Genomic DNA, 15,342 nt, shown 5'->3' on the forward strand with positions numbered 1-15,342 from the left:
TTGATAAAATATATTTGTAACCACAATATTAGCAGTGTTTTCATGATTATTTGCAAACACACAAAGAGTCTTAAGAATTTGAGTGCACATTCCAAACTGAGATTTTATTATTTGCTAATTCAGTGTTTGCCTCAACTTTATAGAGCATAACTTCCATGAATAATGAGAACTGATTGTATATGCAGACTTTGGAGGTGCTCCCAGAATGGTGAACGTTAATTAATTACTAAACATAATTTAATAGTAATTCACTAACAATGATGCCTTGTAAAAGAACTAATATAGGGGCTACATTATAATTTGTAAAATTATATTTGTAAAACAACTAGATCTGTTTTCAATTTCTTAAAAGTAACTTCTTCAAAGCTACTTATAATCAAGAGCAATATGCTGTGAATGTGTGTTAATGAAAATTTTAATGGATGATTGATTAAAGTAAAATTATTGTTTCCCCTTTAAGTAAAGTAGTCAGTGCTTCCTTCTTAAGCCAATGGGAACTCATATACCTTCAATAGATCATTTGCTATCTGGTAAGCTTCCTGTACCATATTTTTTTAAATAAATATTTTAAATATTTTTAAAGAAATGAATAGAAAGTTAACCTGTTGCAAAGTAAAATATTTTACAACAATACTGTTGGGATTCTCAGTAATCCCACTGGTACAGTGGAAACAATCATGTGGGGCTAGTTCATCTTTGTGTGAGATTCCATTAGCAAGAATATGGTGTGATCAAAACTTCACTTACTGTTATTTATTTGGTTTCCTTTTTATTGAAAGGTTTTAGTTGAAATACCTTTGGTAGCCAAATTATTACTGGTGGGGATTTTTTTAATGGATATTTCAATTGTCTAGGAAAAGTTTTGTAGAACTGACTGATACAAATTTAATGCATTTCTTTTATTATGGAGTATTTAGAAAAAATGATGTTGGGCATTTGTTTCTAATTTACAGATTGTCCCAGAACTCCAGATACACCAAATAGTGATCCTCGCTTTCCTACTAACAACAGATTAATTGCCTTAAAGAAACAGTTAAATATAGAATTGAAAGTAAAGCAAGGAGCAGAAAATATGATTCAAATGTATTCAAATGGTCCATCAAAGGTAAGACTTATCAGCTCACACAGTTAATCAGGTTTTCAGATAAGGGATTTAAAATTTCACAGTCAAGAGAGACAATATAAATAGATGCATACCAGAGTAATGGATAATTTTCTATCCTGTTGCTAATTACAAATAATTCATGTTTGAATTCAGTAATACACTATTTAATTTTCATGTTTGTAACAATTTGTTGAGATTGTTACATTTTGAATATCTGATATTACAGAGTTGGATTTGGGGAGGTGTAGAAATCATTATATGCTATGTTTAAAAGTTAATTTCTGAGCAAATCACATATTTTGTTGGTATCTATTTGTACCAAGAGGAGTTTCTGCTGCTTTTGACAGGATGTACTAGCCATAGATCATCTAGGGTTATGATACAATTTCCACATCCTCCAGTAATGTGCCCTGATAACATTACCAGTAAATCATATTTGGAAATATTGTTTCTGCACCAAACCATGGAACGGTGTTTATCAGCAATCATAAATAGGAATTCAGTTTTGGCATGTAGAGCATGAACTACAGAAATGTAGATTTCTACAATAGAATTGAATGTATTACAGTGACAGAGTGTTGGCAGTTTGAATTGCTTCTTGATGGTTCACTGACCTTTCTGAAAATCAATTTGTAGCTTTCCAGACATTTTCACTTATATATTAAATTACATTGTTAATCTTGCTGCTGAACTACTAACATAGAAGGAAACTTCTTCAAGTCTTTTCCATTACATTCAAATTTTAAACTGTATGCGTATGTGTTGTCTGACAGAAGGAGAAAGAGTAATTTTTTAAAGATTTTTTTTTCTTCATTTGTATAAATGCTCTCAGTATTACATACTGCAAATAAATGCTAACAGCATTATAGTAAAAATCCTGACAATTTCTTTTTAGTTCTGTCTCTTAGAGGCTGCATTATTCTATTGGCTTTAGTGCTCTAATTTCTAAATTATTCTGGATGAAATAAAAATAATAAAAGAAATTTAAACAACAAGGGTGTATTTGATGTCTATACCTGATGCAGCCAAAATTTAAACAAAATGTATTGGTAGTCTTTGCACAATAGTTTTCAAACCATACTGATTTCTGAATCTTGTTCAGTTTGTCAGAATTCACATTCTCAAAAGATAGCGTGAAAAGGTACTTGAAACTCATTGGAGAATTCAAATTTTAGTATCACATAACTGCTTTTTCTTTCTTTTTTTAGGATAGAAAGCTGCTTGCAACAGCTCAACAGATGCTTCAGGATAGCAAGACAAAAATTGAAGTTATAAGGATGCAGATTCTTCAAGCAGTGCAGACTAATGAATTGGCTTTTGATAATGGTGAAATATTAGAGAGAAAACCTTTCATTAAACTCTTTCTATAATCTTCTAACTCAAAACTTTCATGGGACTTTTTAAAAAGTCCCAAGTCCTGACTTCCCCATACTACAAGGCCAGACCAGTGCTCAATCAGTCTTCCTCCTCCCCCTTTAGTCTAGGAATCTGTACTACAGTTTAACATAAGATATTCTGAAAAGGCTCATTAACCAGGCTCCTGTATTCTTCTTCTACAACTGGTTGACAAACATGGGTATGCACACACCGCCTTGAGCAAATCATAACTTCCTACCTGTGTTGACTCCCTGTGGCTCATGTCAAATCCCTAATGTTGTCATCTAAATCCCATTTTTGTAGTAATGTCTTGGGACTGCTCAGAACTCTCTGTGTTCTTACACATCATTCTGTATAAAGTTTATGCAGAATAGATTATTACGGGGGGGGATCCCTCTTATGAGTATAATAAGCTTTCCATACACGCTTCATTAACACTTTAAATATCCTTATTTATTATTTATGTTATTTACTAAATAAACTTAAATAGCTGTCCATCTTCCTGAAGAAACTGGACATTGAACAGAATAGAACTACAGTACGTAAAAACAACAAGCCTTTTAAAATAAGAAACAATATTGAAAGCCCAGTAAAACTTGCATTCTTCCAACAGCCACCCCATGCCAGTTCCATTAGTATCCTGGCCCAAGCACCTGGGGGGTGGGACCAAGTCTAGAACCAAGTCAGGGACAGGGTCATATCTCCAAGGCAAGGCTGTTCCATAAGGCAAGTGCCATGACAGAAAGCATGCTTCTGAGACCTTCAGGACCTGAAGTATGCCTGATTTCCCCTCCAGGACTTGAAGTATTCCCAGCCAGCCAAATCTAGTAGGATAAGCAGAAACCATTGGGCTGTCCCACAAGTAATTCTCCTCCATTCCAAGTGAGAGTTTAAAAGTATACATGCCGAGTACATTTAGATGTCATGTGACAAACCCATCAATCAGTAGGCTTGGGTAAGAGTGCTACTGGCTTGCTACTGTTTCGTATAGATGACTCAGTGTTGTGAGTAAGCCTGTTTAAATTAGACTAGGAAAGATGGACTAATAACACTGTTAAAAGCTTTCTAAATACACTGAGTCCTTTTTGTACATTGTATATCAAAGATGATTTCCATCTAATGCAACCAGCTGAATCAGGACAGGTGTGAATTACTGAAAAAGTAATAGCATTGTATATTGTTATCACTAAAAATACAGACATAACTAAAGGGCCGAGAATAGAAATTGAAAAGTAACAAAGACAGGACTTTTTGTTAAACAAAGGGAATTGAAAGGTCAGTAGTTTATGCTAGATATACAATTGCTAAGGGATGGAGACAGGAAAAGTAGAAAATACATTGTAAAAAAAAAAAAGGTAGTTTGTCCAGTGTGGAACCTGGGAGACTGTGAATTCTAATCCTGCCTTGGGCACAAAGGTAGATGAGTAATTCAGACCAGTCACTCTCAGCCCTAGAAAGAAGGAGGCAGTGGCAAACCATTTCCAAAATCTTGCCAAGAAAACTGTAGAGACTTGTCCAGGCAGTCACCAAGAATCAATACTGACTCAAAAACGCACACACCAAAAGATATTCTCTTATGCTTATATAGTCATTCAATAGTGTGCAGGTAAAGAGGTCTCTGCTGTTCAAATGTATAGGTGTTTGTGTGTAAGTGAAACTCCTTGTGTACTTTGTAAAGTTTAGAAAATTAATGCAGTGGATGTCTGCCCACACCAAGATGGATTTTTAAAGTTGTTTCAGTTGGCATTTGCTCTGCCATGAATCTGTTGGCAAGTAAAATACCTGTATTCAAAAACTTTTGTTAATTTGTAGGTAAATGTCACATTAAACTCTACAGAACTTAAAGAACCATCCCTTGAGTGCTTAGATCACTTCGTTTATCTGTCTATCCATCCAATTTTAAATGGCCTATAAAGCAGAAGCCATGGGATTGGATTCAATCTGGACAAGATAACAGATGTGGAGTCATAACCCAAACTGTTCTTTTGTATGCACATGTAACATTGGCACTCATACAAAAGAGGGCAGACTTGCCTGCTTTAATGCCCTCTCTCCCCAAAAAGGTCACATGAACTGTAATACATCTATTAATTTTTTTTTCATTTTTATGCCAATATGCTGGCTAGTGTAATATACTAATAGTTCACTATACTAGTTAGTACTAATTTTTGTTTATTTTTATATGTATAGCAAAGCCCGTGATAAGCCCTCTTGAGCTTCGAATGGAAGAATTGCGACATCATTTTAGGATAGAATATGCAGTAGCAGAAGGAGCCAAAAATGTTATGAAATTGTTCGGCTCTGGAAAAGTTACTGACAGAAAAGCGCTTTCAGAGGTAATTTGTATGTAATAAGTGAAATTTAAATGTAAGCATGTTAAAGAGTTTTTCCTAATTGATTTTTTTTTTCTGTTTAACTGAATAAGGCTCAAGCAAGATTTAATGAATCAAGCCAGAAGCTGGATCTCTTGAAGTATTCATTAGAACAAAGGCTAAATGAACTCCCTAAAAATCATCCCAAAAGCAGTATTATTATAGAAGAACTTTCACTTGTTTCATCACCAACACTAAGTCCACGGCAAAGTATGATATCTACACAAAATCAGTATAGTACACTGTCCAAACCAGCAGCATTAACAGGTTTGTTGTGACAGTAATAGCTACATATTTTGTGTGCTTTGGTTTCTAACTTGAAAATATTTGTTACATTAAAAGATACAATGCAGTTTTGTACATTCGGGAATATCTTTAAATATAAAAGGACATAGCAATCATACTTAAACATGTATTATCTCTTAGAAAATGAGCAGTGGCTTTTTTTCGCCAAGTTCTTATTTGCATTAATTATATCATAGCAAGCATTTCAGCTGCTTGACTAAATTCAGACTTTTAAAGGTGGGTTATGTGTAAATTGCTTATGAAGATGATCAGTGAAGGGGAAATTTTTATTTTAACATGGTGGTTTCTTATATATTTTTATTATGGGATCCAGCCTGTGAAACAGTAACTTATTATCAAAGAGTCTGATAAATTAAAGAATTGCATTGTATAACTTGCTAGAATCTGCAACTCTAGTTATTGCTTAAAGGATTCCAATTCAAAATATTTGAATCATTTATTTAATGCATCTAATTTCTGGAACATTTTTAAAAAGTTTTTGTATCATTATTCCTTATATTAGAAAGTATCGCAATGAAATCAGGACATAACCTCATAGCCATTCAGTTTTGATGAGAATTTAAGTTTTTCCCTAAAACATTAAAACTTAATAATACGAAGAGAATTTTAAACAGCAGCAGTGCATAACACTGTATCTCTCGTTTACTTGTGCTAGTGTGTTTTTAGATTAAAGTAATTAAATATAAAAAATTAAGAGTAGGCATTACAGAAGAAAAACTCTGCACGAGGGTTATGAAATTTGAGACTCTGTAGTCCAACAGTTCCCCTCGACAGTCTGTGCATGCTTCTGTAATTGCAGCATTTCATAAAGGAAATAAATTCCAAGATATCTTGTATGCTTAATGAAGATCTTAAATATATCCCTGCAGACTTTATTTGCTAACTTGAAGCAGGTGTTGAATAAAACTCTGATCCTAATATGTTGTTTACTAAATTATTTAATAAACAACCAAATTAGAAGCAGTAGCACAGCTGTTAGCTTATATTTCCCAAAATGACTTTGTTTTTAAACTAAAGTTGTAGCAGAAATTGTTGATTCTCTGAATGTGCCTGAATATTGTTTGTGTGTTTGCGCCTAAATATGCAACAATACATTGATCAGCACAGGTTAAATATGTAGCATCCCATTTTACCATTTCTGTCCATTATTACAGAATTACTAGATTGAGATTATACAGATAGAATATAAATTGATTTCCTTCATGTTTTATCCACATTAAATCATAATATCTAAGATAAATCAATACATATATACATACACACACACATACATACATACATGAATTCAAAAATCTATTAACATACATAGGTACCATGTTTGGACAGGGTTTCCTGGTCCCTGCAACATTTGCCTTTTGGGGGGAAGGAAATAGTACATGAGGCAGATTGTTAGACAATTAGAATGGACCCCCTGATACATTAGGTAAAAACCATAGTTTAAAAATACTTATTAGCATTCTGTAACTAGCAGTGTTGACACAAGCTTAGGCAGAACAATCATAAAAGTTCATGTCGGGTAAGCCCACTATGAATGCATATTATAATTACTGGGACTTGCATCAGTAGCTAAACCCAGTTGATTTCATTAGATTTATTCTAATTTTGGATTCAACCCACATTCTTCTAGTTAAAGCTTATATATTTAAGAGCTTTTAGACTGCCTCATAAATATGAAGTTTACAGAGTATTAAGATTCCTGCCCACACAGAATGACGTTATTTATGCTGATGCCATTTATCAATTGCTTGTACTTGCTTAAGCTGGTGTTTTACTAATTATATGAGTTAAGACAATCTGATCTCATTTTAGGTACTCTGGAAGTTAGGCTTATGGGTTGCCAAGATATCCTGGAAAATGTCCCTGGTAGATCAAAAGCAACATCCTTCACTCTACCTGGATGGAGTCCAAGTGAAGCCAGATCATCTTTCATGAGTCGAACAAGTAAAAGCAAAAGTGGCAGTTGCAGAAACCTCCTGAAAACAGATGATTTATCCAGTTCAGTACCTTTCTAATGTTTTTTATTCTTCATTTTCAGAAGCACTTTTATGAAATCACTTAGAAAAAACAACTATGTAAAAATAAATTCATTTTAATCATATCTTTTATTACCACTTGATTATTATTATTATTGTGTTTTAAATAATAATCCAGGAGCCTGGATTATTATTGTGTTTTAAATAAAATATCCAGGAGCCTGGATAGCTCAGCAGACTAATGCATTGTAATTTAACTCCAGCTGTCTGCAATTAGTAAGTTCAAATCTTGCCAGGCTCAAGGTTGACTCAGCCTTCCATCCTTTCTAAGGTAGGTAAATTGAGGACCCAGTTTGTGGGGGCAATAAGCTGACTTTGTAAAAATATACAAAAGTATGAAGGCTATTGCTTAACGCATTGTAAGCCGCCCTGAGTCTCCGGAGAAGGGCGGCATATAAATCAAAAAAATTTTTTAAAAAAGGTTGTGCAGTAGTTTGAATTTGAAAGTAAAAAAGACACTTACGATCACCCATTGCACAACTGCTGTGATTCTCTGTAAGTCATTAAAGCATCCAGGCCCTTTTCTGGATTCATTCATTAACCAAATGATTCTAGGAAAAGAAATATTTGGTTTAGTGAGTTTTGTGCCTCTGGCACTTCAAATCACTTTATTATTATTATTATAATTAAAGGTGCACACTACTGAATGTCAGCAGTAGTTCCCAACAACATGGATTTCTATGAAATGCCCATGGTAAAATAAATTAAGTCGAATCATAATATAATACACAAAACATAATGAATTAATAATCAGTAAAATCCAGTTTTAGATTTCTTGGCACTCAATCCCAAAGTTCTCCCCAAAGAATATGGTCTTCACTGCCCTTTAGGCAATCATAATTGAGGGGGCTAGCCTAGATTTTAGACAAAGGCTATTCTACAGTATAGGTGTAGAGTGTTTTCTCAGTCACCATGGATAGAGCTATGAAATTCCCCCTCTTGTAGTCAGAAGGCAGGCCTTGAGGCAGGCATTTGCATTGAGTGAAGGGTATTACGCTTTGGTTTTACTTCTAAAAAAAGTAGGAGGGCTTTTTCCTTCTCAGCTCCATCTTGGACTGAAAACCAATCTTCCATTAAATAAAAATGAAAGTGCAGTGGCAGAAACCATTTGTCTTATCTTGCTTAGGAGAATTTTTCCACCTTTTTTTTTTTTTTGGTTCTACTGCCTTTGCAAACTACACCAGGAGGCATTTTGACCATGGTAGTAGGCTCTCCAGAACACCTCACAATCACAGCAGAGTTTACAGAATCTGGAGTATGGCTGCCTGCATAAGATGCCACCGATAACATGAGACAAGCCCATGAAAGCCATGGACTTTATGTCTCGGTCCAAGGCATTGAAATCGCCCAACCCCAAAAAGCATACTGTGGGGTCTCCAATACCAGACCAGAGACCAGATCAAGAAGCCCAGAAAGGGAACTAGTTGGATAACAGCCAATTCACCAGATGTGTAGCCAGCCTGTTCCCACATCCTGTGGCCTTAGGTCTTCATATCCAAAGCACTGCCCTGGTATATTCATGCAGACTGATGTCTTGAACAATTTTTTCTCTCAGCCCATGAATTTTTTTTATTATATAACCCAAAAAGTACTATTTCAAGAATCATTAACGGTAATAAGAATCTTCATTTAAAAAAAAACTAGGTTGGGTGATGTCCTCCCTACAGTTGGCCATGCCTGCTGGAGTTATAGTTCAGTGCAGTGATGTGCAAAATATTCCAGGAAATACATAATATTTATCTATTCCTCTGAAGCATGTCTGTCTGACTATTCTGGGCTGGCAGTTTTGTGGAAGTAATGTTTCTGGAATATAAAGAAGTTGATAATGTTTTAGGTGTAAACTGGCCCTCTATCCAAATTTTGGTTCATGTCTAGAATAGCACAAAACCATCAGGAAGGAAAACCAATGTAGTTTTTACCAGAATATATTGTTCACAAAATGGAATGTTTTGTACATCCTTAACTTGATGATGTCTGAAAGGTGGTAGGTTCTCTTTTCTGTTGGGAGCCTGTGATTGGGATATTGCAACTAATAAAGCATAGGCTGCCTCAAATATATTGGAACAGTTCAGCTAAAATTGAATTTTAAAATGTAATGAATGAGAAAATGAATTATATTTCCCTGTTGATTCAAAATACATATTGATTGAACCCTCCATGATTGATGAAATTAATAGCATAAAATCCAAGTGATATTTTTTTTTACAATTCCCTCACTGCTGTCTTTTTTTTCCACCTCATAATGATAATATTGCAAGACAGGGGTAATAATATGGACTCGTACCTGTGCCCTGGTATATAGAATTGCTTACCAAGAGTCCCAGCGTTCATAGTGTGAATGTAGAATGTAGGGTAGGGTACACCTTACATGTGTAGGGTACACAGGAAGTCATTGACTTGTGACCACAGTTGGGACCAGGATTGTTACTGTAAGTTGGTGTGGACATAAAGCAAGTCATCACAATTTATGGCAATCCTGGTAATCCTCATTGTCGTTAACTGCGAATCTTGGGTTGTTAAACAATTATCCATCCCAATCCAAGCCTTTCCAATTCGGTCCCTCACAGCCCCAAGCCTCAATAAAGGGACTACTTCCAACTACAGCTGTCTACCACCCACCTCTATCTTTTAGCTGCCTGCACCCTGTTTTGTGGGTCAGCAAGCAGTTCCCAGAACCGTACAGCTCTGGGGCTGTTTGCCATGACCCAGGAAGCTCCGGGCACAGCAAGGCACACATTGCTGCTGACAAGCAAACTTTTTTTTCACCTCCTATGTGTGCCTTCTGTTCTTTAACATTGGTCTGGAAAAGATTACTTTACCGCACCTCGGCCATTACCCTTCAATCAGATTAGTTTAAAATTAACTTTGGCATCCCTTTATTTTTCTTACTCCTCACATCAAGGAGTTTCACAGCCCCATGCATTCTACCTAGCTCTGGCCTGCCTCTTCATCCACCGTGGGGTTGTATCTGGAAGTCAGGAAAACAAGTGCAACAATAGGCCAGAGAAGCATGTTGAAGATTAACTCTTGCCCTGCCAAAATCTATCTCGCCTCCAATTTGCTTGCAAGGGGCAGGTTAATCTCTAGCCATCCTCCATTTCCTTCCCTTCTTGATCGCTTTCTAATCCCGATCTAGAACTGATCTTTATGAGTAGGGAAAGGAGACAGCTAGAGTTAGAATGTCACTGGTTCTGGGGCTCCTTGTTGATCCACAAGACAAAGTGCAAGGTGGCCAAAGGGCAGAGATGGGGAAGGTAGGCAAGTGAGAGGATTTGACCACCCCTGTGATCATGAGTTCTGGTGGCCTGCAAAGCACCCAGATTTTGTTCACCCATTGCAATGGCTGCAATTTCAAGCATGGTTCATAAATCCATTTTTTCAGCACTGGCATAACTTCAGATGATTGCTAAATTAATGGTTGGTTGCAAGTGAAGGACTATCTGTATATGGAGAAAAAGGAGCCAACATTTTATCTTTCTAAGAAAGGTTGAGAGAAAAAGGAAATGAGCTGTTGTTTTTTCTAGTGAGAGAAGGGGGAAAATGCAGTGCCATAGTTTGGAAAGCTTTGCACACAATGACTTGGAACATTCACACTGAGAATTTTCATCCACCATTATTGTTGTAGGTTAACCTAAACAAAGATTGTAATTACTCTTCAAACTAAGTAGAAGTTTGTGCTTTACTTACATTTTTGTACAGATTTTACAGTGGTTTCAAATTATTACTCATTGTCAGGGCTGCTTCTGTTACTGTTTTTGGAATGTCATCTTAACATTCTAAACTGAATTTACTTAATTTGCTTGCAGATGAAATCTGTGCTGTTTTGAAATTGGATAACACTGTTGTTGATCAAACTAGCTGGAAGCCTATCTCCAATCAGTCCTGGGACCAGAAATTTACACTGGAACTAGACAGAGTAAGGACCTTTTTAATACGTTTACAATGATTTTCAGTTGAGTTTGCTTCTTATGCCTAGAGAGAGATTCTGACTTGGAATGTAGCTTCCCTTTCCTGAACAGAATAGAGCATTCCAGCCTTCCCTCTCTCTGAAACAAGGATGAAAATATGAGATGGTACTTATATGAGCAGAAGTGCATTCCAGTCATACAACTTTAGGATTCTGCATCAGTGTGCTCATACATTTGCAACAAATCATTTATAAGTGCTTAGCTTCTCATGATATTAAGTAAAGTCAGTAGTAAAACGTATGGAGGGTTTGAGAGACGTCTTAAGTAATTATATGTACTGTTGTAAACCAATTGTATCTGTTGAAACAATTTGTTCTTGGAGTAAAGTAAAAATATTATAAAATATAGATCATAAGTTGGGCAGCATTTCACAAGAAATTTGAGTGATCTGTTCGTACTGGGTTTTTTTAAATACTGAGTATGCTTTTTGTATATAGAGATTTTTTTTTTAAAAAAAAAAACTTATTTTATTTGATGAAGTCAGGAAATAGATTTCCTGAAACTGAGTCAAAAAGATGAAGTTTTTTGACTTTCAAAATAATGTTTCATATCTAGTCAATCGGCATTCTTAAAATAAACAACCTCTTGCCCTGCCAATTTACTGCTTTCAAAGACTGCCAGCCAGTCAGTGTAAAGACAGTGAAAGGCAACTGACATTTGGCATGCTTACAAAGTTCTTCTCCATGTGTTTTTATCTTTGCTCATATATACTTAAATCTATTCCAAATGCATTTATAGGGTATGAGTTCAGGACAAGAAGTTTTTTTAAAAAACAAATATATAAATAACATTGAACCGTGTGCTAAAATCCCCCTTAAGTTTTGATTTTCTCTTATGTGGAAGAGATCTGAGTTTGATCTGAGATTGACAAATAATATGATCTAATCTGTATATAAAGTGGCCCATTGAGGTCATGGGAAATGGCTCTACACATTAGAGGTAGGGATACAGTATTTGTGATGGGAAGGGTTGGGGATGAAGAAGAATTAGAAAAGCAGCAAACTGAAATGAAGGTACCCCTTGATCCTTGCATCTTGTTTAGTGTACCTACACGCATGTTATTAGTCTTCACTATAAAATAAACGGTTCCTTTTGGAATTAATATAGAGTAGTTTACTTTTATCCAGCATTAGTGTTGCAGATCATAAATTACTCTATTCTAGCCTTCCAAGTGCCACCCAGCTTTTACAGGATTAAGCTTTTCATTTTAGTATTTTTAACATTTTGAGAATTGCAGAAATAATATCCTTTACTTCTTAATTATGATCAATACATGGAAGCAAAAGAAGATTCTTCTCTAGTCTCCAATGATTCTCCTTAAAATTTGTAACAGCATTGGAATTATTTTTTATCATATAGTTGGCCATTCATTTTATGGATATAACATCTGAGCCAGTTTATGCAGTACTGCACTAGCTTGGAAGCGGCAGGTAAATTCATGAATTAATTCTGTGGGCAGAAAAGAAAGGTGGTTTCTTCCATTGCTAAAGTCATCTGTTCCCCCAAGGTAGGGTGATTTTGGTGTAAGAATATTTCCAGCTAGGTCTGCTCAAATCTAGTAAATATAAAAACTTAGCTTCGGTTTGTTTCTTATTGTTCTTCAGTCACGTGAGTTAGAGATTTCTGTTTATTGGCGTGATTGGAGATCTTTGTGTGCCGTGAAATTTCTGAGGTTAGAAGACTTCTTGGATAATCAGCGACATGGAATGTGTCTCTATCTTGAACCTCAGGGTACTTTGTTTGCAGAGGTAAGGGCAAATACTTTTAGTAAATATTTTAAGTCTTGTGAAGTCCTGTTTCCAAAAAGTATTAGTCTGCATTCTAATACCTATTGCCTGAATTGCAGGTTACATTTTTTAATCCTGTTATTGAAAGAAGACCAAAACTTCAGAGACAAAAGAAAATTTTCTCCAAGCAACAAGGTGAGGGGGGTTGGTTTTATAGTTTTAGCACTTGGTCCTAGAATTAATAAAAATTGATGCTGATATGTCAACATTTCATTAAAGATCATTCTTCATAATTTGTCAACAAGGCTTTAATAAGAAAGAAAAAAAATAGGAAATACGACATGCACAGCTTATCCATCACAAGTAATAAACTAATGAATATATGAATTCTCATTTAGTTATAGCTTTTGGTGATAAATAAAGAAATTACTTAGGCTTTGTTTTCTTTATCCACAGGCAAAACATTTCTCAGAGCTCCGCAAATGAATATTAATATTGCCACTTGGGGAAGATTGGTGAGAAGAGCTATTCCAACAGTAAATCATACTGGGACCTTCAGCCCTCAAGCCTCTGTGCCTGCTACAGTATCAGTAGCTGATGCTCAGATTTCTGGATTAGGCTCACCAACTAGGTAAGTAAATGGCTAAAATGAACACATTTCACATGTTAAAATTCATGTGAAACATTTGCAGCATAAAAAAACCTAGATGCTTATCACTGGAATTTTTTTTTAAAAGAAAATTAAATAATTGTGTAGAATTCTGCTCATATGGTCAATAGGCTTACTGTGAACTTTTTTTCCCAAGTGATTCCCCTGTAGGTAAATTGGTGTTTGAACTTGACCCTGAACCCACCTATCCTCCACGCGTATCTTCTCATGGAGAAATCAGTGAACCTTCGCCTGAACCAAAGTCTCCGCCTACCCCCACACAGGCAAGGCTCCTCATTTAGAATTCTATTGCAGTTTCTTTGCTTGATTGTTGTGAGCTGCCCAGAGTTGTTGAGAATTGGGCAGCTTACAAGTTCAGTAAATTGTTGCGTGGTTGTTTTAAAAATGTTTAATTTACTATGTAATTTTTAAAAATGCCATCTTAAAATGAATATGATGGATGAATGTTCTTCCTGTTGTGATTTTGAGCGATGTGTTTAGGGGCCGCGACGTTGGATGAAGACTGGTGAGCTCCATGCTCAAGATCCTTGTTGTTGCCCATTGAACTTAGACAGACAGAAATTAATTTCAGCCGTTGACCAATAAAAATACAATAAATAAAATGAACAACACAAAGCTGTCCCTTAACAATAAGAACTATGAGCAACCATTTGTGGGCGAATTTTACACATAACGTAGCAAAATTTTATTTTAGAGAAATAAATTTCTTATTTATCAGATAAGTGCAGATAAAGGCTATCAGAGTGCCCCAGAAATGTAAATAAAAAAGGTGTAATCAACTCATGGCAAACATCCCAATACAGAACTGTCAATACAGAAAAACATGGGCTGTTGTTTCTGTGGCACCCATATCATAAGGCAATATTGGATTTCATATGGGGTTTTCTTATATTTTCCTTTCAGGACACCTGTGAGGAGCTTATATTCATTGTATTTTGCACAAAAGCTGATCATTTTCTCTCTGCCAAACCTACCTAGTATAGGTTTAGTATAGGGAGGATGAAATTAGTAGAGGTCTCCAAGTAAGCCACCTTGAGTTCTCAAAGAAAAAGGAAGAATATAAACAAATAAGTTCATGGGTTTTGGTATTTTAAAAATGTAATCATGAAGCTGTTGTTTCCTTTAAATGACTGCTTAAATAATTGCTTTTGCATTGTTTCCTTCCCTCACAATTTAGCTGGTTGCTTGATTAAATTCGGTGTGTGTGTGTGTTCACTTCATAATGAAGATCCTTTAAAAATCTAGTCAGATAAAAACAGATGTCAGCCATATTTTGGGGTAATATATTCTTGGAAGAATGTTCCAAAATTTGGGGGACAACACACAGAATGTTTGGATGCATATTTTTGTGGTGGTGCAGATATGGAAAGAGAGACAGTCTAGTCTCCCTTAAGAGTGTGCATAATATTTTAAAAGGTCTAAAAGAGGGTTATAAATAACATGCCCAGTCATTCATAGCTAGTAATGTTCTTTCAATATATGGCTATAAATTGAACCTTTCATAATGGAGAAGTACTTCATAGTTTTTCTTTGTATACAGTACATGTGAATAAGAAATAGATATAGATTTGATATAGATATAGATGTATGTATATTTGGGGAGTTTGGGCTTTCTAGATTGCCTTTAACTTTTCCTGTTTCAGGGTCTTGTTAACTTTCTAAGTTTTATAGAAGTATAGAAATATAGCAAAAGTGCTTTTTATAGATGATTTTTCAAATCATGGCTCTGAAAAACTACCACTCTAGTTTTACTCTTCTAAATTAAGCATACTTCTCAAATTTCT

The 15,342-nt window shown here is 35.3% G+C and overlaps 1 protein-coding gene across 2 annotated transcripts in view; it reads left to right on the plus strand.

The window, feature by feature from the left end:
* The window catches only part of PKN2 (protein kinase N2), a 66,397-nt gene that overhangs the window by 38,489 nt on the left and 12,566 nt on the right, over positions 1 to 15,342 (plus strand). For both annotated transcript variants that reach the window (XM_087889909.1, XM_034437158.3), the window contains exons 3-12: positions 954 to 1,105; positions 2,314 to 2,431; positions 4,673 to 4,818; positions 4,908 to 5,121; positions 6,970 to 7,155; positions 11,000 to 11,109; positions 12,766 to 12,909; positions 13,008 to 13,083; positions 13,345 to 13,519; positions 13,695 to 13,821. In XM_087889909.1, coding sequence (XP_087746035.1) covers positions 954 to 1,105; positions 2,314 to 2,431; positions 4,673 to 4,818; positions 4,908 to 5,121; positions 6,970 to 7,155; positions 11,000 to 11,109; positions 12,766 to 12,909; positions 13,008 to 13,083; positions 13,345 to 13,519; positions 13,695 to 13,821 — 1,448 coding nt within the window. The remainder of the gene's footprint in view (positions 1 to 953; positions 1,106 to 2,313; positions 2,432 to 4,672; positions 4,819 to 4,907; positions 5,122 to 6,969; positions 7,156 to 10,999; positions 11,110 to 12,765; positions 12,910 to 13,007; positions 13,084 to 13,344; positions 13,520 to 13,694; positions 13,822 to 15,342) is intronic.

Source organism: Pantherophis guttatus, chromosome 3, assembly GCF_059756535.1.
Source record: "Pantherophis guttatus breed Tessera chromosome 3, ASM5975653v1, whole genome shotgun sequence".
NCBI classification, from domain to species: Eukaryota; Metazoa; Chordata; class Lepidosauria; order Squamata; family Colubridae; genus Pantherophis; species Pantherophis guttatus.